Genomic DNA, 24395 nt, shown 5'->3' on the forward strand with positions numbered 1-24395 from the left:
CCCGCGCCAACAGTGGAGCGGTATGGCCGCAAACCGCCCCTCGGGTTCCGGATGCCGGTTGGTTCTGTGTGGCCCCTCAGTATGGAGAAGCCCTCCTGACCAGTGGCACCTCACGCTGCAGTGTTTCAGTATCCGTGAATGTGGCTCGGCATGCTATCTCCACAGAGTTGTTGGCTCTTTGAGAGCATATTTATAAAGTGCCAGAACGAAACCCTGGAAACGTGCTTCACGAAGCATTCCGGCAGAACTGGCCGAAACCGGATTTTATAACTCTGTGACCCTGAGTGGCAGCCTGTTCCCTCCATTCTAAATTACTGCATATAAAAGTCATAACGGAATGCAAAAAAACTGACATGTGCCATGGTGGTACAGTGGGTGGCGCTGTGGTCTTGAATCCTGCTCCTGGCTCAGACTGCAGAGCCACCTAGAATCTGCATGGTTTTCCTACCACAGCTCTGAACCATGTGATTAGGTGTTGTGCCTAAATTGCCCCTTAACTGTGTGACCAGTGATGGACTGACATCCTGCTTTGTGCTCTGAGCTCCATGATGGATGGATGTTCAATCGCATCACAATCTGAAACTGCTAAATCGTACCTGTGGCACTGCAATGTGCAAGTGGCCTTCAGGTTTGCATTAGCATTTTGCTGTAGCTTTTACCCAAAGCAGGTCGTGATTTTTATTTTGATAATTTACTGGTGCATTTTCAGGTTAAATGCAATGCTTAAGGTTACTGGGACCTTAACTGGCAAATTTAAGAAAGGCCGTAGCCACTATGCTATCTGCTAAAAACTCCTGAGCTCATCTGAGGGCTCATGTGGGGAAAGACATGCCAGATGCTGGCGAGAGGAATTGCAGTTGATTCTAAGAATATTCTGGAAAATCCCTGAGGCAGGCAAAGGCAGATGCTTCTGGATGCAGCTGTGAGACAGGGTGTGGAGTTTTGCAAATATGATCTTGCAATATTTACCCAGTATTTCTTGCTCCAGGATTTTAATCCAATACCCCCTTTTCAATTAGATTCCGAATAGTGGTTTGTACATGTGTTGATTGCCTTAACTAGTGTAGATGTTCAGGCGTGGAGAAATTGCTGAGTTTGGGGGTTCTTTTGCAGTGTCTCCAGTACTGCTTCCTAATGTGGTGCATAGTGGCCGTATTGGTTTAGGAATAGGCTTGAGAAACCCCACAGGCATTCAGAGCTGCGGGATGTCGATGATACCCTTGCTGAGGTCACCACTGACCGCTGTCATTCGTCACTTCGCCTGTCTGTCGGACAGCAGGCGACGCTGAGAGATGACGGCCTTTGGGGGCCTAGATGAGGAGTAGTGTCTGACAGCACCATCCATCCACCTCTCTCCCAAGCAACTAGGGGATGGGGAACTGAGTGAGGGTGTGTGGCTTATTAGGTTAGAAGGCTGTGTCTGGGCTCAGAAGGTTGTGGGTTTAAAGCCCTGGGTCATCAGTGATTTTGCTGTTGGGCCCCCGAGCAAGGCCCTTAATCCCCAATTTCACCACAGACTGTACCTTAGGTGAAAGTGTCTGCTGAATGAATAAAATGTAAATGAGATTAGCAAGGCTAACAGACATAAGGACAGAAGGCACTGTTGTACACACACGCATATTTATTTACAAATATAACAATCGCATGTCGTCTGTCTTTCTCTTATAGTGCAGTACGATTCAGATGATTGACAAGAGGGATGGGAAATGTGGTATGTAAAGGTATTCAGGAAGAATTGTAGAATGCGAGACACGTCACAGCTCCGCTAGGCTACCCGACATCTTTGGTAGCAAGTGCAGGTCCAGAAAGTACAAATCCAGACCAAGATTTTATTTCAACCAACCAGTTGAGTACTCTGGGAATGTGACCTTTTACTGCTCAACTGGTTGGTTGAAACAAAATCTTGGTCTGGATTTGTACTTTCTGGACCAGGACTTGCCACCTCTGCATCTTAGACTCTTGTAGTTTGACTCCTCGACCTTCCTGTTACTACTAAAAACTATTAGTCTCTAGACGAATTACAAATCGATCTGTTTTGTATTATTATGGAGAGCAGGCACCTGTCTGTGGTTAGACCATGTTATCTTGCATTCCTTCCACAAAGGAATAGACTCGTGGAACATTTGTGATGCAAGAGCAAGGTCCGTGCTGTCTGCAGGAAACCAAGGGGCAGTCGGAGTATTTAACTATGCGCTCATCTGACACTTAGTCCCATGTGGTGAAGCAGTGCTTCAGTTTGCTCATTAAAATATATAAACGCAATTCTTCACTTGACCCTCCCTGTATGATATCTATCAATCACATCATAATGGGTAGCTGCCTATTAACAGCTTCTTCACATTTTATATGTTATAAAATATAAATATTTAATGTCAACAAAATATTAAGACCGATTCGTTACCACGGTGATATATACATTTTTTAATATCCCAAATCTATGTGCTATTAAGTGCTGAGTAGATTAAAAATGTAATTATAAATTAACATCATTTATACGCTTAAAGACTGACCCAACAGGGGAAGTTTCATTAAGACAGTCCTGAATCACTCTTAATAAAAAAAACGATTCTATGAAACTTGCCCTTCCATTTACTCATGTTCCTTACGCAGATACTCTGGTCACCCTAAGGTCTTGCACCTGAAGGGCTAACGTGGGTACAGTCAGGTGTTGGTGTTACCATGCGAGGAGGCTCTGCGTCTCCTCATACGCTGAGCTCCTCTTTCACAAGTCTGCCAATGTCTTTTTTAATGAACGTTATTGCTAAACCAAAAACCCTCATGCTAAGATACACTTGTTCCAAATAATACCTTAAACATGGTATCTAGTGTCCATTCACACAACAAAATATGTGCACACCATTCAGCTTTAAAAAAATGTCTTGGTGAAAAATGGATGAGTTTTATGAAATGGAGGAGACGATTCCTGGCTTTCACAATGTTTTTTCTCTCAGCTACTTGGGGGGGGGGGAGGGGGTATGTAGGTTAGGACTCTGCTTGGGAGCAGGTAGTCGTTGGTTCAAATCCTGTAGTCAGCAGAGAGATTTAATCTTTGGATCCTTAAGCAAGGCCCTTAACCCCAATTGCTTTAGGGATATTGTCTGACCCTGATCTCTCATATGTAGCTTGCACTGGGTAAAAGTGTCTGCTGAATGAATAAATGTAAATGGAACAAAGTTGTTGGTGGAAACAGACGGTGATCAGTGCAAATCTGTCTCTCGTCCCACTGCCCTTTCTTAAGCACCAGTATATAGTGTATCTGTAGAGCATGAACACCCACAGGTCTCCGCGGTACAGCTGTGAAACTAGTAGGTGGAAAGGCTGCTTCCAGATGAGAAGATGGGATCTGCTTCCCGGTGAACTCACTGCTGATGGGGGATTGGACGCTGAACATCTGGCAGCCGGTGTCCTTTCCTCTTTCCCCTGTTTGCAGAAGGCGAGTGGAGATGGGAGCCGAGGGTCACTTGAGTCTTGTTCCTTCTCTAGAGTTCGGTGTGGGCCTTCAACACAGAGGCGGAGCAGAACTGCAGGAACTGGCTCCTTATTCTACCACTCTGCAGCGTCCCATAACTGAACTCAGAAATTTAGTTCCTTAACTTAACTGAAGCCAGTTAATATTCTGATTTTTGTTCTTTACATCCTTTTTAAATTATAAGTTTTAAGTTGTATGTCCTATCCATCCATCCATCCATCAATCCATCCATCCATCCATCAATCCATCCATCAATCCATCCATTCATCCATCCAGCTTCTGAAAGCAGTTAGCTCTCCTTTGCAGAAGCCCATTCCTGGGGAACATGCATGGGAAGGGGTCGGACCCTTAGAGAATCCAGCCTGGTGTCCCTGTGTTCATGTCTGGCAGCCTGTGTTAATTCAGGATGCTCCCAGCACAGTCCCTGGGAGATCCTGGTAGAAGAATTCGGACACCTGAATGCCAACACAAAGGAGGCCCTATGAAAACGGGAATGCTGTTATAGGGTTATAGGATAGATCTTCCAGCTGGATCTGCCCTAATCCATTAGCAGCACTACTGACTACAGTAACGGCATTCATATACATGGAAATGTCTGTTCATTTGCGTTAAATGGGTAAATCCAAAAAAGTGGATATGGGGTATAGAGATATGTTTGTCTACTGAGAGTATAGCAATTCGCAAACTGGCTTACAGGCAGCAGTGCATTGCGGAGGCAGCGGGGAAAACTGATTGGCTTTGTTTGCAGTATTATCACAGCTATTCACAAGTCAGAGCTGTTATTTGTCTAGACATAAATAATTCAAAAGTGCCCCACCTCCACCTGAATTATTGAAATAATGTTTCTCCGAGCGTGAACGAGGCGGAGACTGGAAGTGCACCTCAGCCAGGCGAATCGCTCAAGACGCCCACTTCCGTTCTCCTGGTTTTAAAGGGAAACTGGCAGGTTTCTGGGCGGATATCAGGAATACCCCACTTTTTGGGGTTGAGATAGTTTGATGTGCCGGTATTGGGCAGAATCACCTGTTTGGGGTGGAAGGCCTCACCTATGATGTGTGGTTCTGCTGGGCTGACTGGTTCTGCTGTTGCTGCTGCTGCTGGATGAGCAACTGCTGCTGTTGGCGTCGCCGGGCCGTGCGAAGCTTTTCAAAGCGGGCCTCCATCTCCTCCAGTACCTTGGGCGTGTAGCGCACCACCAGCTTCACACTGTCCTTGGCTGCTTTCAGGAGCTCCACGGCCCTCTCGTGGTGCTCGCCCTCCACGCTCTGCCACAGGGAGGGGGTACTTAGCGCTCGGCTAATTACTAACGTTGCCAGTTAGCGCTCGGCTAATTGCTAAAGTTGCCAGTTAGCGCTCGGCTAACTGCTAACGTTGCCTGTTGGTGCTCGGCTAACTGCTAACGTTGCCTGTTGGTGCTCGGCTAACTGCTAACGTTGCCTGTTGGCGCTGTTGCAATGATGTCTAATTGTTATGGAACAATAACTCGGCTATAGCACTTTCTAACATTTACCGTAAATAAGATTCATCTGATTTGTTTGTAAGAAAATCCTATTATTGTTAAGTGCCGTGCATGACTTTGCATGTAAATCCTTGTCATATTCAGCAGTCTGTTATGTTACGGACAGAGGACACATTAGTTAAAATCAAATGTAAGTGCATGTTTTCATTAATATCCCTCTAAAATCTGCATAAATGGAAAATTATATCATTATAAATGGCTGTGAAATAATCCCTAGTCGACTGCTCTACAGCACGTATATTTCTAATGTGCTACTTGCCTCGATTGTACATTGCTTTGGACAAAAGTGTCTGCCAAACACAAATAAATGAAAATGTAAATGTAATTGCTTTTGAGATTCTTTGTGAAAGGGTTGCGTGGTAAGAATCCATAGGGTTTGTCCAAACAATACATGTTTCCGTTCATCTTCAGCCTGAACTTTTTCTGGGTGCTGATATAAAACAGTTATACAAGAATAGTGAAATTACACTTGAACTGATACCTTTTTTCAGTCAAAATAGGCTTCGCATCGTTGCACCAGTAACTGGATAGGGAGTAATTTCAGAAGAATCTCAGTGGATAGATAAGCAGTACAGACAGTTAACTGGTTAGCTCCTAGATCCTAAAACCTCTCTGTTCATTTTGTGTTTACAGAACCATGACTGTAACTTCAAAGTAGTTTCTTCAGTTGATTAAAAAGTTACGTCTCGAACGGCTGCTCTATAAAGGGTGTAGGACATAAGCACATCTCTCATTTTATAATGTCACTTTAGCACTGCGAGTGGTATCGTCAAGGACGTAGGAGAGAGTTCGATATTGAGGGGAACACAGCTTAATCATTTAAGTAAAGATCTATGTTTTTTTAAACCAAATGAAATATTGAGGGGTACATGTTCACCCCGAGCCCCTCTGGGTACCTGGCTGTCTGTTAAGTTACAGATCTGCTTCTGTCATGGTCACTGCACACATCTCCTCTGGGGTTCGTCCTGCTTAGAAGATCAGCGTTGAGTTTTGACCAGGGGACCCTGGAGGGTTTGTTTACTCCTCAATACTGCCAGGAAGTGTTTGTCACCTTGGTCTCCTGAGCTAAGGTCGCGCTGGATCGTGGACTCACCACGCCGTTGACGGACAGCAGTTGGTCGCCCCGCTTTAGGCCGCCGTGCCGCTCGGCCACGCCCCCCGGGATGATGCGCGAAATGTAGATGGGCGAGTTCTGCTCCTTGCCGCCCATGACGTTGAAGCCGAGGCCCTCCTCGGTCTTGGGCAGCTCCACCACGCGCGGGTGCGAGTGGCCCTCGCTGGCTGCAAACGCCGCCACCGTAGCCTGCATCGGAGATCCAGAGTGAGAACCGGGGGTGAGAGACTCCAAAAATGCCCCACAATCGCTGCTTTTTGGATCACATACTGTCAGCACCCTGAGCCCCCCCTAACACATCAGTGTGGGAGTCATCATTTATGTGTTGAAGCTATCAACGTTACTTAATGCACTGGGTTCCGCTATCCCTGAGCCAACTGAAAGCCTGTTTTCAACTGGATTTCAGCTTCTGGTATCAAACATGGTGTTTCTTCTCATCGCAAATGCATCCAAAGCTGCTGGAAGCTTTTATACCCCAACATACTTTGGGAATTGACTTTTTTGCTCTCCTGACTGTTTCTAAAAACCAAACGAGAGTATCCGAAAACTCCGCCTCCTCTTTGTGTTGCTTAGCGATGCCAGAGGCGTGGAGCACCTCAGATGCATCCAAGCACTCAAGCCTTGGAGCTTTCTGCCTGCTCTCAGCCACTTCTGGACCAGAGAAGGCTCTTCACTTCTGATCAAGGTATGGGTTTTCGTTTGGGGGCATTACGATCCGTCTTCCTCTGAGGAGACAAGGAGCTGAGTCACTACGCAGCTGTCAGATTACGCACCAGCAACGCCGGGGTTCTGCTGCCACCCCGGATATTTCCACTCCGAGACAAACCCGCCTTGTAAATCGGGCCGAAGTTTGTTACTGGAGTTTGGGGAAACTGGGATCGGAGAAAGAAAACAGCCAAACCCTGATGCTGCGAAACACTCGCAGAAGTTGTCAGCAGAACATCTCCTCCTTAAACCATGTGGATGTGTGAACTTCTCCCCAGGGACTTTGCTGCCCTTTGCTTTCTGTTATGCAGCAAAACGGCCCACTTGCCAGGCACACTCATTAACTCACTTATGTGAGGTGGATCACCTGACTCTATGTGGGTCATGTGACTCTACAGCATTTGATATGCAGGATGGTGCCTCTGTTAGACCTTCGCAGGTGCAGCTTCTGGAAGGAGAATTGAAAAGTGCCACAGACAGACCCTGACTGATCAACCAGCCTTCTAGCATTTTCCACAGTATTTCCTACGAGCAGTTTCTCCCTCTCCTTAATCTTCTATCAGTAAATATGCTCTTTCTTTCTTTATTTCACCTTTTCAGAGCTGTTTCTAAACGCTGGGCTTGGTAGTGCCATCTAACAGGAAGTCATCTTTTATGTGGCTGTTTAGTTAAGTCGGCGTGTGGCTCTGTGGGCTAAGCCTGTGATTAGAAAGGCGCCGGTTCACGGCCCAGCCTTGGCAGATCGGGCCCTTGAGCAAGGCCTTTAATCCCCTGACTGTAGGGCTGCTGCATGCTGAGAGTTTCCCCACGGGGATAAAGTATCGCTATTCTGTCTGGTTCAGGCAAAGAGACTACTGTTGCAGGAGATTTAACTCAGTATTAACTATATATATATATGTGTGTGTGTGTGTGTGTACATATAATGCCCAATTAGTATGTCTGTTCCATGCTAACCCAGAAAGGATTCCGTTAATGGGATTTGGATGGCATCACACCCTGTGATTTGATCACTGTTAATTGAAATCGCCCCCCCGGGGTCCTAAGCCGGTTTGTGTTATTGCTCTGATACTGGTGGCCAATGTTCAGTTGTCAGTTTTACGGTTCTGCTTAGCCGGAAAGGTTGAGTTGGTGAGGTGACATTAAATCAGACGAGGCTGTCCTGTCCTTATTAACGTCCTGTTCTGGGATTCCCAAAATATAATTGGAAAGGCAGAACTGTACAACTTGGTACAACTTTGCCCCAAGCTCTGCATTTTAAAAAATGTTCTAGTGAATCATACTCTTTAGACACTATTTTGTATCAAGGCCTTGATAGAGATGACAAAGTTTCACAGTATTCCTGTTTACCCAGATAACTTCACAATCCTTTTGGCAAATACTAGTAATGCCTTGAATGAACTGATATAGAACGTGGTGGCGTCCTTGCGTGTCTCATAGAGGGCGATGTCCAAACCTCAACACCCCATCATCTGTGAGGAAACAGAGCAGGGAGCCGTTTTGCCCTTTGTGGATCACGTGGGTTCTGTTCGAGCGGCACGGATGAGGATTCCTGATGGAGCATGTTCATGGTCACAGTGGCTAGAGTCCAGGGCGGTAATCGCCGCCAGCCTACCTCTGAACCGCAGACGTGCTCTTACCGTGTCTCAGTCACCCAGGTGAGATGGAATTCACTATCTATTCATCTCGAGATTCTGAGTTACAAGCTTGTTTTTCTGTCTTTTAGAACATGGGAATGACAAAAACACTTTAAATATGATGAAGTACTGATGTATTGATGTTCCTCGTTTAACTATGGTATGACTTAAGATATTTTCGCTTCACGATGGTGCTACAGCGATGCACATTCAACAGTCAACTTTGAACTTTGATCTGTTCTCAGGCTAGACTTACAATATTTTCCACTTATGATGGCGTCATCGGAATGTGACCCCGCGTACATCAAAGAGCACCTGTACTAATGATGCACATGAACACACAGACGCGCATTCACACTGTTGTGGTGCACTCGCTCGTGCGTGGTATGGCGGCCGGAAGCTTTTACCTTAGCTGTAGCGTGGGCCTGGTACTCTGGGCAGCCGTTCACAGTTATTGTTTCATGCATGTACTGATATACCTGCAGAGAAAAATGGGTAAAGAAAAACGGCATCAGCATTTTTGTGCATTAGGGAAAACACCCATTTCCCTCTATATACATAAGGTCCTAGTGGAAGATCCCATGCGATCTGCAGTCATGGTTAAACGGCAGTGACTGGTATTGGTACACTAGGAGAACCCTCCATTTTTATAGAGGACGTCTATGCTAGCACTGTAGCTCACTGAGAGTTAACAGCGAAAGGCTCCTTTAATTTTTACAGACCCTAAATTTTGTCTTCAGGCACTAGTGTCTTTAAACACAGATTACCCAAAAGTTGCAAAAAACACAATTAAATAAGCAATCTTTGCAAAACAAACATTTATTTCTGTCGGGTCCAGGACATAGTGGTGTATCTGGTAATGAGTAATATATACATAATACCAGCTTCAGACCTCGAGCGTTCCGTGAACTCGTACGTAATGAGGATATGGCATTCTTTTTATTTATATGCAGGCATAAATAAGAAACTTCATGAAATAAATCCTTTTGGCCTTATAATGAGCTGCATTTGATAATCTCTTGTCTGCCTACTCAGAAATTTATTGGAAGGAATGTAAATATGAGTCCATTTGACCATTTTGAGTAGCAAAGTGAGCTGGCCCTTAGAAATGGACCCCACAAAGGCTGCCCTCTTCCTGCCTGCCATGTTATTTTTTTTTTTACTTTTTGCCAACCTAGTGAACTTTTCTGCTATATTCAACAATCTGATGAATATTTCATTTCACTTTTTTGGAGCAAAACTGAATCTCAGTACAATTCTATAAAAACAGTCCAGCCTTATTTATTTTCTAGTGTGTGAGTTTGTGAGCAGTATATATTTTACCCTTCCTGCCTACATCAGTGAAAAGTTCTTTCATCTCCCAGCATATCAGGGGCGTATGAAGTACCCAGGGTGTCAGAACCTTAAACGGAACCACCTCACCTCGACCGTTCCTGCAATGTGTGGGCTGGTCCAACCAAAGGAGGTTTCTGCTAATCCTTCATGTTGTCTAAGCAACAAAAGGATGGTTCTTCTGGAAAATTTAGCATTGTGTAACAATGTAGTACTTATCCAATGCCTGACTCAAGAGATATACTATACAACTATAAACTGTTGGAAACTGAAGGCTACCTGAGTCATTGTGATGTGTATGTGTCTGTGTGTACGTGTGGTTCATATATATATATATTACATAGCTGGGATCAAATGTCCCCACAGTATGATAAAAATCTGTTATTTTGACATTGTGGGGACCAGTTTTGTAACTGCAATAAAAAAATGAAAAATGCCAAAAGTCTCGTATCTTGTTTGGGTACTTATGGTTAAGGTTAGGGCTGGGTAGGGGTTAAGGTTGTCATGTTGGGATTAGAGCTTTCCCCATAGAAATGAATGCAGAGTCCCCACAAAGATATAATCACAAACCTGCATGTGCGTGTGTGTGTGTGGGGGGGGGGGGGGGGGGGGACTGCACAAGTAAAATTCAAATGCAAAATACTCCACTTCTTCAGATATTGTAATATTAAAACCCACATTCATTTGACAGTATGTACTTTTCTGCATGAAACATCTCTGATAACCATGATGTGCCTGGAAATCCCTGCATCAAATTGAAACTGGGAATGTCTCCGGCACCATGTACGTAACCTAACTGCCTGTCTTTGGATTATGGGGGGAAATCTGCAGGATATGGGGAGAACATGCAAATCCTACTCACACCAAGTAGAGGTGAGATTTAAGTCCCTGGAGGTGTGATGTAGTAAGACTACCCAGAAACCCCCATCCCTGGAGGTGTGATGTAGTAAGACTACCCAGAAACCCCCATCCCTGGAGGTGTGATGTAGTAAGACTACCCAGAAACCCCCATCCCTGGAGGTGTGATGTAGTAAGACTACCCAGAAACCCCCATCCCTGGACGTGTGATGTAGTAAGACTACCCAGAAACCCCCATCCCTGGAGGTGTGATGTAGTAAGACTACCCAGAAACCCCCATCCCTGGATGTGTGATGTAGTAAGACTACCCAGAAACCCCCATCCCTGGATGTGTGATGTAGTAAGACTACCCAGAAACCCCCATCCCTGGAGGTGTGATGTAGTAAGACTACCCAGAAACCCCCATCCCTGGATGTGTGATGTAGTAAGACTACCCAGAAACCCCCATCCATGGATGTGTGATGTAGTAAGACTACCCAGAAACCCCCATCCCTGGAGGTGTGATGTAGTAAGACTACCCAGAAACCCCTATCCATGGATGTGTGATGTAGTAAGACTACCCAGAGAGCCATCACACCTCCTGCTGGGGTTTTAAATATAAGCATAAAGAGTGTAGTTGAGGATGCTGTCTGAAGGTCACGCCCCTGCCTGCGAGCGTCTGTCATCCCGCCAGCCACAGAAAGGCCGGCTGTAGCAGATCAGTGGGGTTTCATGCGCTGTCACATTTCTGCCATGATGTAGATAAAATAGGCACATTTCCAGGCTGCTACCTAACTGGGTTCACTGACTCAAATGACCAATCACTCTTCCTGTAAGGTTCTGAGATTTTAGCACTCTAAATCAAAGAGGGCGCAAAACCTATGTGCTAATGGACAAATCATCTTTATTACCTTTCCCTAAAGTAAGAAATGGTCCTACTCAAACTCAGCAGGCTGCACAAAACATTCTTTTAGTCTGTATGTGATATACAGTAATGTGCAAAAGTCTTAGGCAGTCATAGGAAATGTGTAAAGCCATTTATCTGGGTAGGAAGTGATGCATATGCAAATTAGGAGTAACACAACAAAAACTAACAGTGACATCTACTGTCCTCCCAACAGTCACTGATATCTTACTGGATGGCTAGAACAATTGCATCAGGTCTCAAACCTCTCCTCAGGGGCACCTCAGCCATTCCATGTATTTGTTAACCACCACCAGGCTTGCTTAATTAATTCATTTAATTTGTTACAAAAAAAACAGTCAATGAGGTGTTGATTAGCTGAACATGTTGAACTAGTGGTCAAGTCAAAAAATACATGGCTGCTGCAAATACTGGGGTGATTTTAGGAGAGGTTTTGAAATGTTTAAGCTGACACACTTTGACAGACATAACTTAATATAATTTAAGCACAGTTTTCCTTGACTGACTAAGACTATTGCACAGTACTGTACATTCTTTGATCCATCTAATACTGTTATCCAGTGTTCTCAGTGTACCTGCCACCTATCCCAGAATCCTCTGGGCCCACAGGAGCCCAGACCCCTAACAGGCAGCTCCACGATCCCGGCTGGCATCAGTGTCCTACCAGCGATCGCCTGTCCCCCAAACTTCGACTGCTCAGTCCCCAGAAAGCTCCTCACCTTCCCTCTGCCTTGCATGTCTGGAAATACCTTGAGTTCTGGTTGTTCTAACCTGGTACTCAGCTTCATGTAAGTAGCCCGGCTGGTCTTTGCAAATTTAAATCTACTGTGGCAGTATGCCGAAATCAGGCGTCTGCAAAAAAGTAGTTTTTAAGTCAGTAATTCTTGCTTACTTCTGTTTTTACAGATTGGCTTGTCTAGAATTGGTTCTGAAATGATCATGATCATTTCTTTAGTCAAGGGAGCAACAACAATTTCCCTAAGCTTTGGACCAGAAATAACTTGTTAAATTCCTTATGCACCAGTCTAACAGCTGGGCAAAAAAAACAATGTCATTGTACCGTCTAAGGAAACGCAATTTAAAAGTGTCTATGTAAGTAGTGGAAAACCAAAAAGCACAATTCTTTCCTTTTTGCAACTGCATTTGTGAATCACCCTTATCAGACGGAAGTTAATTACCCCCAAAATGGCTGCGCATATTGATTTTGAAATAAGCGGAAGGCTTTTTGTCCCATTAAAACATCTTAGCAAACTAGACAGCTAATGACAGAACATGCCTGTTTATGGAAAATGTAAGATTCCAGCTGTGTGTTTGACTTTCTGACATTGTCTATCATCTGACTGCATAGTTTAAATACCTATTTATACTTCTAGTATCATGCAGAATGTTGATTCTCTCTCCTGGTACCCTATAATGTGCTAGACCTGTCTATAGGAGGCGCTTCAGCAGAACTATACTGGTAAAACAAGCTAGCAGGCCCTGGCAACAATATCAAATTTGGTTATATTTCCAGAAAATGCTCAGATAATGATCCCACTTGATTATCTTTAAAGCTTACCTTGACAAGGCTGCGAGGGCCTGGGTTTGTATGGAGAGACCTCTGGAAAAGGAAGGTCTACAGGCATGGGATGGAGGCTGAGTTAGCTAAGAGCTCGACTTCAGAACTGCCTCAAATCGCCATCCCACATCAGTGATTTGGTTTCCACCTCGAGCGTCTACTCCCTGTTCCCTGACCCATTCCAGACTAACGTAATTTAAATTCCAATCATGGGCTCCTCCTGCCTCTGGGGTGGACTTAGTACCTCAGTCCCTCAAAGGGGAAAGTTAGTCTCCTTTTTACCCGGTGGGTTTGTCCACTTGAATAGCCCCCCCCCCCCCCCGCCCCGTGCCCCCCGCCCCAGGCCTACCTCTCTAATAGCAGTGCAAAACTCGCTCTGTAGCACTTTCTTCAAAGACTGCAGCTTGTGCACAGGGACGTCCCCCGACTCCTGAAGCTTCTCCAGAAGCTCGATCGCTCTGGCTACATCTGAGGAGGAGAAGGAGAGGAGGAACGAAATGTAAAGTCACATCAATCAAGGGAGTCGGCGGGAAAATACACAATAGCGGAATAAATTAGCACGTCTCGTTAAGGTAGGTCGGTCTGACATTACGTTGAATCAGTGAGACAGGAATTCTGTAGGGCTGTCTGCTGACAGGCAGACGATTAAAAAAAAAACTCACCTACGTCTCCCCCTGCCCCTAATTAATGTCAAACGAAGCAGGAAGAGCAGGATTGTAATTAACTGTCCTTTTTTTTCCAAATCAGGAGACGGATTTAAAGTACACGGAATTAAAGAATGAGTGATGACCACAAGTTACATCATTTTAATCAACACAAAACTAATGATTTCATTAGTTAATGGCTGGAATGAGTTTCTCGAGCAGGAACCGAAAATGGTAGCGTGCGGAATACTAATAATGCAGATGTCTGGAGTTACAGTTTCTGTTGACTGCCAGAAACATCTTTGCTCAGGTTTTTTGCAAAAGCAGGAGGGTGGGGGCTGATGATGACCCGTCGCTTCGGAAAGGATCGAGCCAAAGGGGAAAAGGTGTATCTGAAATGTGGCTTCAGCATAAAAAAGTGATATGATGTCACACGCCCTAATTTTAACCTTCGTCCTGCATATTGTCCGCATAGACTGAAGCTTTTATTCTTCTTTAAGGGCATTTTCACAGCCAGACCAGGGAAGTCATACATTTTAATTTAGCTTAAATTATTTCCCCCCTTCACGCTCAATATTAAAATCTGAGACTTAATTACCAGACTTGCTGCAGACATACTGCGCTATAACCAAAAGCAGTAACAAGTGAGCGCTTGTACCAGTCCACAGTGTCTTCTGAGATATCTTCCTTGTGTACACCTCTGAGATATCTTCCTTGTGTACACCTCTGTGATATCTTCCTTGTGTACACCTCTGTGATATCTTCCTTGTGTACACCTCTGTGATATCTTCCTTGGATACACCTCTGTGATATCTTCCTTGTGTACACCTCTGTGATATCTTCCTTGTGTACACCTCTGTGATATCTTCCTTGTGTACACCTCTGTGATATCTTCCTTGTGTACACCTCTGTGATATCTTCCTTGTGTACACCTCTGTGATATCTTCCTTGTGTACACCTCTGTGATATCTTCCTTGTGTACATCTCTGTGATATCTTCCTTGTGTACACCTCTGTGATATCTTCCTTGTGTACACCTCTGTGATATCTTCCTTGTGTACACCTCTGTGATATCTTCCTTGTGTACACCTCTGTGATATCTTCCTTGTGTACACCTCTGAGATATCTTCCTTGTGTACACCTCTGTGATATCTTCCTTGGATACACCTCTGTGATATCTTCCTTGTGTACACCTCTGTGATATCTTCCTTGGATACACCTCTGTGATATCTTCCTTGTGTACACCTCTGTGATATCTTCCTTGTGTACACCTCTGAGATATCTTCCTTGTGTACACCTCTGTGATATCTTCCTTGTGTACACCTCTGTGATATCTTCCTTGTGTACACCTCTGTGATATCTTCCTTGTGTACACCTCTGTGATATCTTCCTTGTGTACATCTCTGTGATATCTTCCTTGTGTACACTGACAGAGCTCTCTGTTATACATTAATTTAAGCAGAGCCACTCTTATACCTACACCACTAACAGCAGCATACTTGGCCGAACCAATAAAATAAATGTATTCGGATAATTGAATAACAGGATCATATTACTTCTAGATGTTGAAGTAATGCTCTTATCCGGAGTGAGTTTCCGTCGATTTACTGTATACAGCTGCTTGTGTTTGCACAAGCAAATCTAGTGAGCACCTCATCCCGGGGGACAATATAGCAGCAATTAGCATGTGAATCTGCCAATGGTTCATACGTTTAACCATCATGAGTCCAGGCGATCGTAGTTTATGGTTACAACATAGCAAACTTTCTAAACTGTGCAGCTTGCAGGGACAGAATGTGCCACATCACTGATTGGTCAAACCCACTTCCTGTTCATTACTTTTATTGGTTCCATCAGGGGTAATCCATAAAGCAATTGGATAGTGCATAGTAATCCCACCCACCAATGGCCACATTTCTCCCATTACAAATTAATCAATACGCCGCCTTCCTTTAACTTTGCAGGTTTCTGTCACAATAGAACAGGCGGTGAATGAGCCTGACGGCCCCCAACACAGTATTGGGTTTCAGGCTAAGTACAGGTTCGTTTTTTCGGGCTCAGGTTGGATTGGGGTTAGTTTTTTCGATTGGCTTTTTGTTATTGTTGTTATTTAATGCTTTTTGCATCAATCCCAGCACTTTCCCAGAGCATATAAGCTGCACAGCTGAAAATACTGTCAATAAAATATATGCGTATGACTTATATTTACACAATTTCGGGATCAAGTCGGGTTTGGGTTTTAGATTTGCTAGTGCTATTCGGGTCAGTTGGGTTCGATCTCAGATAGGGGCTTGGGCCAGGCAGGACTCTAACTGTGTGGTCAGCAACTATAGAAATAGAAACAGCAAAAAAGAGCTGAAAGCATAATCAAACCAGAACCGTATTCATTTTGTATTTCCTGTTAGCAAAATGTACCCTCGGAGTAATTGGAATGCAGAGATGCTGGGTGGCGGGTATCAGCGTTGGAACGGCTCATTAGAGCACACCTTTGGGATTAACATTACCGCGGAAGCGATCAGTAGCGATCTGAGTCCAGGCAGAGCTGTCGGGCTGAATTTTATAAGAGCCCCGGGTCACGGCTGACAAATAAATAGGGAAATGATCTCCAAATGGCTGAGTGGTGTGTTTACAAAGATAAAGGTCGAGGCTGATGTCACAGGTACTGCAGGGGATAAATACAGACCCTTCAAAACTAATGTTCCCTTAGTTTTCAACACCCACACTGTCACCCCAGCTACCAGGCAGACTTATAAATAACTAAAACTGAAGAACAATCACAGGGAAACGCAATCATGCCACAAAGAGTACTCTAGAGGTACTCTAGCCATTCAGGTGTTAACATTACCTTTCAGATCAGTCTTCGCTATCTGTAGGGATCTAGTGGCTTTGGCCATGTAAGGAACTGGGCTGCACTCTAATCCATTCTCTTCTGAGTCTGACCAAGGGGCAAAGTGAAATACGTCTGAGATGGAAAGTTCAGGTTCAGAAAGTATAAATCCAGACCAAGATTTTGTTTCAACCAGCAAGTTGAGGATAAAGAGTCACATTCACATCAACTGGTTGGTTGGAAGAAAATATTGGTCTGGATTTATACCTTCTGGACCTGAACTTTCCACCTCCGATAAATGTAGAAGGATACATGCCAGGAAATCACCTGAAAGTGACATCAACTTATACTCCCGATCTGTCCATCCCATAATATGAAGGTTGGTGTATCATGTTATGTTAGCCCCTTGGGCAGTCAAAGACAATGATGCTTAAATGGCCCTCATGTTGATGTGAAACCATGATATTACTGTATGTCAAAGTGTATCAGCTTAGCCATTGCTAAAATCACCACAGTATTCAGAGCATCAGCACACCTCCTTCAGCTGATCAATACCTTATCCAGTTATTTAACTAATTAAATGAATGAATTAATGTAGCTGGTGACTAATTGAACGAATCCATTGAATGGCTGGAGGTTCCTGGGAAGAGGTTTGGCAATCAAAGTGGTGTTCATGTACAGTACCTATCCAACAAGATATCAGTAACAATCTGGAGAACAGAAGACATTTCCATTAGTGTTTATTGCATTACCATTAATTTGCTTATGTTCTAACGTTAAACTGTATTTCTTTTCTCAGAAAATAGACACAATACCCAGATGAATGGCTTTAAACATTTTCTTTGAATGCCTAAGGCTTTCATATACATATAAATACACACACACTCACACACACACACACACACACACACGCACACACACACACACACACACACACACACACACTATATGGAGACAAAAGTATTGGGACACTTGGCCATTTGACCTACAGGAACCTTTATATCATCCCATTCTAAATCCACAGGCATCAATATGGAGCTTCTCCCCCCTCTGTAACTATAGCAGCTGTCACTCTTCTGGGAAGGCTTTCCACATGGAGGGTGTCTGTGGGAATTTTTGCCCATTCATCCAGAAGAGCATTTGTGAGGTCAGGCACTGTTGCTGGCCTGGCTCTCAGTCTCCATTCTAGTGATGAATGGAGACTGACATGTCTGGGCTCTGTGTAAGTTCCACACCAAACTTTTCCATCCATGTGTTTATGGACCTTGCTTTGTGCACTGGGGCACAGCCATGCTGTAACACAAAAGGACCTTCCTCAAACTGTTCTCACAAAGTTGGATGCATAATATTGTCTAAAATGTCTTGGTATGCTGCAGCATTAAGATTTCCCTTCACTGGAACTAAGGAGCCAAGCCCAACCCCTGAAGATCAACCCCACACCATAATCCCCCCTCCACCAAACTTTACAGTTGACACAATGCAATCAGACAGGTGACGTTCTCTTGACGTATACTGTACCAAACCCAGACTCCTCCATAAGACTGCCAGATGGGGAGGCGTGATTCATCACTCCACCGAACACATTTCCACTGCTCCAGAGTCCAGTGGCTTTACACCACTGCATCCAACACTTGCCATGCGCTTAGTGATTTGAGGTTTGCATGCAGCTGCTCAGCCATGGAAGCTCAGTCCATGAAGCTGCGACACACAGTTATTGAGCTGCAGTTAATGCCAGAGGAAGTTCGGAACTGTGTAGTTAATGAATCAACAGAGCACTGGTGACTTTTACGCACTATGCGCCTCAGCATTCAGCAACTCCACTATGTTACTTCACATGGTCTGACACTATGTGGCTGAGGTTCTGTTGTTCCTAAACACTTTCGTTTTGCAATAATACCACTCATAGTTGACCATGGAATATCTAGCAGGGAAGAAGTTCCACGAACTGATTTATTGCTAAGGTGGCATCCTATGACAGCACCACGTTTGAATTGACTGAACTCTTCAGAATGACCCATTCTGTCACAAATGTTTGTAAACCTGACTGCATGGCTGGGTGCTTGATTTTATACACCTGTGGCAATGTGTCTGAAATAAGCACCTGAATTCAACGATTACGAGGTGTGTCCCGATACTTCTGCCTGTACTGTGTGTGTGTGTGTGTGTGTGTGTATGTGTGTGTGTGGACATTTGAAGACTAGATTTATATTATATGATGGGGAAGAAATGTCCCATACAATGTAATAGAAACCTTATTTTGAAGTTATGGGGACCATTTTTCAGGTCCCCATAATGATCTGTGAATGCAATCGAAAAATTAAAAATGCCAAAAGCCTCCCATTTTATTTTGGTACTCATGGTTAAGGTTAGGGCTGGGTAGGGGTTAAGGTCCCCATGTTGGGACTAGGGTTTTCCCCACAAAGATATAATTACAAACCTGTGTGCATATGTGTGTATAAACAAATAATTTGGCTAATCTTTGAGCAGCATTACATTCCCCTTATCTTTAATATGATTTAAATATATGTGTAGGTGTTAAGATCATATTGCATCCCAAAGAGCCACCCTGGGCATTCATCAGCCAACACGACTGGACCCTGACTGTAGCCTCTGTGAAAGAAGGAATTTCAGGTGTGTCCTTCAAAATGGCAAGTAAAGCTGCTCTTCTGTGCTAGTGCTCAAAAGAGGTGGACAGCTCAACCTGCGATGTTTACTGGCACATTTATGAGCATCAAAAGGGACAAGCAGAATAGCAGGAATACCACAGAAACCTACCACTAGCGCCCCACCCTGGCCATGTGTGTAATTACATCCAAGCTGCTGAAATGTATAGAAATGGTTTATGTGTTTCGTTTTTGGACTCCAAGTGCGCATCTCCTTTGCGAGCTGTATCTTTGCAGAGCCTCTCCTGACACTACAGTCCGTCTCTCCCCAATAAGATCGCGCCTTGACCTCTAAATTTTTTTGCAAACGGCCGTCCACTTATTTCCGGCAAAGACAATCCCATCCCAACGGCACTGCGTGCCCGTAATCCCAGCAGGAGACGTTTAGAGAATTCCTAATTATAAACAGTGCACCCTCGAGAGAGAAAAACAGGAAGTAGTGAGTGAATCCCCATTGTGCTGAGTCTGTATGCGGTGTTCCCTTAAGGGAGATGGTTCAAAGGGGTTTTAAAATCTGCCTCAGAAGTGCCCTTTCTCTGAGAGGCTGGACCCAAGCAGCACTGGCTCTATTAGAGCTATCCATGTTCCTGTTAATGAGAATGACATATGGTGCTGCTGGAACAAGGTTTCTTAAATCATCCTGGGAATAAATCACAGCATCTCCAGGTGCATACGGAACTACCTTCCCAATGTGATGCAAAAAAAGGCCAATTCCTCAATGTGTTATTAACATCTCATCTAGTGTGTATTAAGAGTCATGGTACTAAAGCTGACAGCAGATCATTCCAGAAACCCAAGCCCAACCCCCCGGACCAAATTAAGACCTCTGATTTGCTTAATAACTTTGTTCCCGTTTTACTGTCATTTTCATTCAGACTTTTTGATTTTTTGTGTGACTGCTTTCTTCTAAAAAGCAACTGTGTGTTTGCGGGTGAGCGTGTGCATGCATGCATGCGCGTGTGTATCTTTGCATGTTTACTGCTTTTGGCCAGGGTGTTGCTTCCAAATCGCTCCTGGACACCCGTGGGGAGCCTCGCCATCTGGTGCGATTAAAATTTTGAGGTTCTGCAAACCCGAAAAAAAAAAAAAAAAACACATTCTGATGAATCCTGCCAGGACGGCTGAGATCAGCACGTCGTGGGACTGGAGCGCCGTACCATCTACTGCAGATCATCAAGCCATGAAACAGGATAAGTTAAAACTAATCTGCGATAAATTACTGCCACATTAACACTCCTGGCTTAGGGTGGAGTAGTACTGAGCAACTGCTAGATCTCGCCTTTATCTTATAACTGTGATTGGTTTAGTCTTTACTAATGTATTACTGCCATCCTTGCATGTGTAATTGCAGCTTCTCTGCAAGCCATCCCAATAGCTGTACTGTTTTTATTTTTTTATTTTAAGGTTTGCCCTGGTTTTCCCCCTTCCAATTAAAGTCATCAACCACCAGCTCTGCATGTGTGTATGTGTGTGTGTGTGGCCCTCTATCCAGTGAGCAATTAGGATAATTCTGCAAACAACACATCCTCCCTTTTAGTGGTTATGAATTCAGTTACCGGATAACTAGAGAGACTGGATTTAATACAAACCAGTCAAATAGCATCAGTGCTTCTTTTAAGCACTTGTCATCTCTGTGGCTGAACACTATCTGTGAAAGAACAACGGTACACAAATATGCAATATTCTTGCAATGGGTTATATAAGCGCAACACACCCTGGTAGGTCCTGTAGTTGTTAGTTTCTTCTTTATGGGGTGTTTTGCCACAGAGGGAATGTTTCTTGAGTTAAATCCATGATACACTTTAATGGTCTATAAAAGAGACCTCACAAATCAGTTCTGAGGGCACACAGACATAAACAGTACTAATATTGTACTTATTTATTCACAATCTGCATTGCACCTTCAGAACTGCATAGGGGACCACACAAAGCACAGCTTAATATGGAAACAGACTTTGGCTTGCAGGAACAAGCTAAAACAATACCAGGAAGTCAGCACAAATATCTGTTTTTTTCTCAGACTGCTGGTAAATTCCTTTTCCTCTGCCTGAAATTGTGCTTGATGGTGCAGTAATGCAAGTGAAGGGCAGGATTTGTGTTCATCAGGAAAGAAAAAAGTCCTTTAATCATTACATGACGGGGATGCTCTATATGTGCCTCTACCTTTCTGGAATCATTACACGATTAATTTCAGCCAGCCAGGCACCACAGCCCCTGCTGCCTGCGGTTTGACAGCCACAGTAAAATCATGCAGCACGTATCGAAAATGACGTGGGTTTAGCCTTTTTCCAAAGGTGAATGTTAAAATAAAACAACAGTTTCGCTCCTGTTTCACTGCCTGGCTATCAAGACATTCACTCCAAAGACTGGAACAATTACGGTAGAATCATAAAATAATATGTTAATGTGCCCTAAGATGCGTGAGTCGCACTTATTTACATGTCTGCATTCCATGCATGAAAGTCACTGGGCACACGCGGCAGGAATCGAAAGATCCAGCGATCTTCATATGCCCTTTCCAGATAGAAGGCTCATTTAAACAACGTGACCGTGTCCGTGCATACAGTATATACCGCCAAACCCCTGCGGCTGACACGCTGAAGCACGGGCACAGAAGCTTCGCCACCAGGCGCTGATGCAGCGCTCGGCATGGGGGCCAATCAGCCAGGCTGGGGCCGGAGTTGCTGCATGGGAGCCTCCCGGGGCTCGAGGAAAATTAAGCTATGCGCTTTGCCCTGGGAAAAGGGGCTTCACCGGCGCAATCGCCATATCAGCAGTCGGCGGGGATAGCCATAGGGCTTAAAATATGCCTCCGGTGTCGCGTTTCACTATTTATAAAGTTGTCCATCACATTGCTTTTGGGCTGTGGTTGTGAGGGAGTTACGTTTCAATGCTCCTTTGACGTGCTTTGCACGGCAATGGGTCGACAAGTAAGGTAAAAAGAAAAGTTTATTCTAAAAGTAAAGTCCCGCTGCGTTTTGAATCTGTTTAAAATAGGAAAGCGACAGCATTTGAAATGTGGTTTAGATTCGGCTAGGAAGTCAGTTTATTTCACTGCTTGATTTTCCGATGTTCCGAAGTTGTGACATTGATTGCCTTTGCTCGGAGGACTGAGCTCCCCTAGTCTCGCAGCATCGCCTATGTGACGCGAGTAAAAACATCATGACACTGACAGCGTCGGGGTTTCCATTAACCAAAATAAAAGGAGAAAAATGCAATGTGTAGCTTCTGCAGCAGGACACACATTTGCCAAATTCACTCCCCAATCTAATGTAGTTGCCCGCAAATACTTTGCTTCTACAAAACACTACGATATCCGGTCTTTACCTTATCCATACAAACCAGCAATAAAAATACATCATATTAAACGCATTCCTCTTTTTGGAAGATATATTGGTCAGGGACAGGAGAACTGGGTAAAATGTAACTAAATTCCCACTCGATTGTCCTTCTGTTGTAAAGTCATCATTCAGCATATCAACACATATTTAGACGTTACATAACTGTAAACACACGAGGAAAACAATTAGCTATTGTGCATGGAAAACCTCGAATTACGAGTTAATTTAAATTTATTATAATGCAATTACAGTTCTGCATATGTACAGACCTCCGTCCACTTGCAGGAAGGGTTCCTGCGCGGTTATATTTAATTGCAGCACTGTAGTAAGTAGGGAGGTAAATACAGGGTACGGTGCGTAATCGCGTGAAAAACGCAAAGCAAAGCGATCGCTGGCGACTCGGGCAGGATGGCGGAAGCCGGCGGACGGACGATCGGAGGCGGTTCTTACCTCGATCCAGAGTCAGCGGCTGGACCATTGTCGCCATGGCTGCTCCCTGCTCGCGATACGGAGCGGCTGTGGCATCGGAGAGCCGCTCCGGGTCCGGCGATGGGAGTGGCTTGGAGGGACAGCCGGGCTCACGTTGCGTTGTTTTCATGTCAAGCCTTTTTTATTCTTAAAACCGACGGGGGAAAAAAAGATGATCATTAAGTAGTGACACAAAATAACACGCAGGGAGCGGACTAGTACCAGTCAGTTAAAATTCTCTTTAAAAGTGTCAAGAAACACTTATACCCAGTTGATCTTCTATGATTGGTAAGTTTGTATGTTTTCAGTTACACAGCGTGTAGTTAGAGTATGGAATATAGTGCTAGTGCTAGTGTAGCGGAAGCTAAAACCCTGGGTTCCTTTAAAGCAGAGCTAGATAACATTTTAACAACTCTGAGCTATTAAAGTTCTCCCCAAACGAGCTTGATGGGCCGAATGGCCCCCTCTCGTTTGTAAATTGAATTCTTATGTTCCTAAGAATGTTTAAATGACCATCGCCATGTTGTAGAGAATGAATTCTTTGCCTAAAGTTTTAAAAGTGTCTTTATGTTTGATAATAACATTGAAATTAATAGTCCTGTATAGACATAGATCACTCCGTCCATCTTCAAACCACCTATTTAGTTCTGTTTTGTTGGACTGCAGTTTGGGGGGGGTGGGGGGGGGGATTGGCTGGCTAACCATCTTAAAGCATGTATACATTTTACAACTCAAAGGAGTTCAAGAGATTAACGTTAAATACCCCCCCCCCCCCCCCCCCCCCCTTTTCAGGTGTTCGCTATCTGTCATGTGTGCCATAGCGGGGCTGCCTACTCTACATTTACCCTTTCAGACCCTCAAGCAAGAAAACTTACGTCACATCTATATTATTCCATTATAAACCTGAAACTAGCTACATCAAAAGCGTTGGGATCGTTTGAAAACCTTATAGACTATTTACAAGGTAATAAAACTGTTACATACATGTAAATGCGTGTGCAGACTTGGTTCAAACTGAAAATCTCACTCCAGCCAGCTGACTAAAGTTGGCAGGTCAGGCCATAATGGGCACATCCTGGCTGTATCACTTCAGGTACAGCAAGCTGTGAAAACTGCTACCCCTCTGCGTGAAAGAATGATATTTCCATGGTTAAAACCCATTCACATAAACGGATTAAGCATTAAATGGAATTTGTGTATATGACAAACTCTGAATAAATGTCTGTGCAAATAAATCAGCAGCCCCTAACTTAATTCCGAGTCCTCCTCCCCCCAACCCCAAGCAAGGGAATTTAGATGCAAGAAAGGGAGCAGACTTCATAGTGCATGAGGACTACAGCTCTACAGTTGACAGTTCATG

The 24395-nt window shown here is 44.2% G+C and overlaps 1 protein-coding gene across 3 annotated transcripts; it reads right to left on the reverse strand.

Annotated features, from left to right (window-relative positions):
* Positions 1-1603: 1603 nt before the first annotated feature.
* Positions 1604-23251, reverse strand: LOC111843420 (protein lin-7 homolog A-like). Of its 3 annotated transcripts, none has more exons than XM_023811018.2 (6): positions 23018-23251; positions 13443-13561; positions 8849-8920; positions 6082-6291; positions 4516-4734; positions 1604-3420 (listed from the first exon to the last, which is right to left on the reverse strand). In XM_023811018.2, exons 1-5 carry the CDS (start codon positions 23163-23165, stop codon positions 4516-4518), a joined length of 768 nt encoding a protein of 255 aa, XP_023666786.1. In that variant the 5' UTR covers positions 23166-23251; the 3' UTR covers positions 1604-3420. The 3 variants fall into 3 exon arrangements, with proteins under 3 accessions (XP_023666786.1, XP_023666788.1, XP_023666787.1); XM_023811020.2 differs by having other exon boundaries at positions 1604-3924; XM_023811019.2 differs by having other exon boundaries at positions 1604-3948.
* Positions 23252-24395: the final 1144 nt, after the last annotated feature.

The sequence above is a fragment of the Paramormyrops kingsleyae genome, chromosome 3, assembly GCF_048594095.1.
Source record: "Paramormyrops kingsleyae isolate MSU_618 chromosome 3, PKINGS_0.4, whole genome shotgun sequence".
In the NCBI taxonomy this organism is placed as follows: Eukaryota; Metazoa; Chordata; class Actinopteri; order Osteoglossiformes; family Mormyridae; genus Paramormyrops; species Paramormyrops kingsleyae.

Bases quoted from the DNA above. Each gene is read 5' to 3' on its own strand.
- LOC111843420 (XM_023811018.2), bottom strand. From the start codon at position 23,165: ATGAAAACAACGCAACGTGAGCCCGGCTGTCCCTCCAAGCCACTCCCA. The intron at 8,921-13,442 runs GTAGGCCTGGGG...TTTTCTCTGCAG, and splicing joins TTTGCACTGCTATTAGAGAG to GTATATCAGTACATGCATGA. The intron at 4,735-6,081 runs GTGAGTCCACGA...TCCCTGTGGCAG, and splicing joins TGCTGTCCGTCAACGGCGTG to AGCGTGGAGGGCGAGCACCA.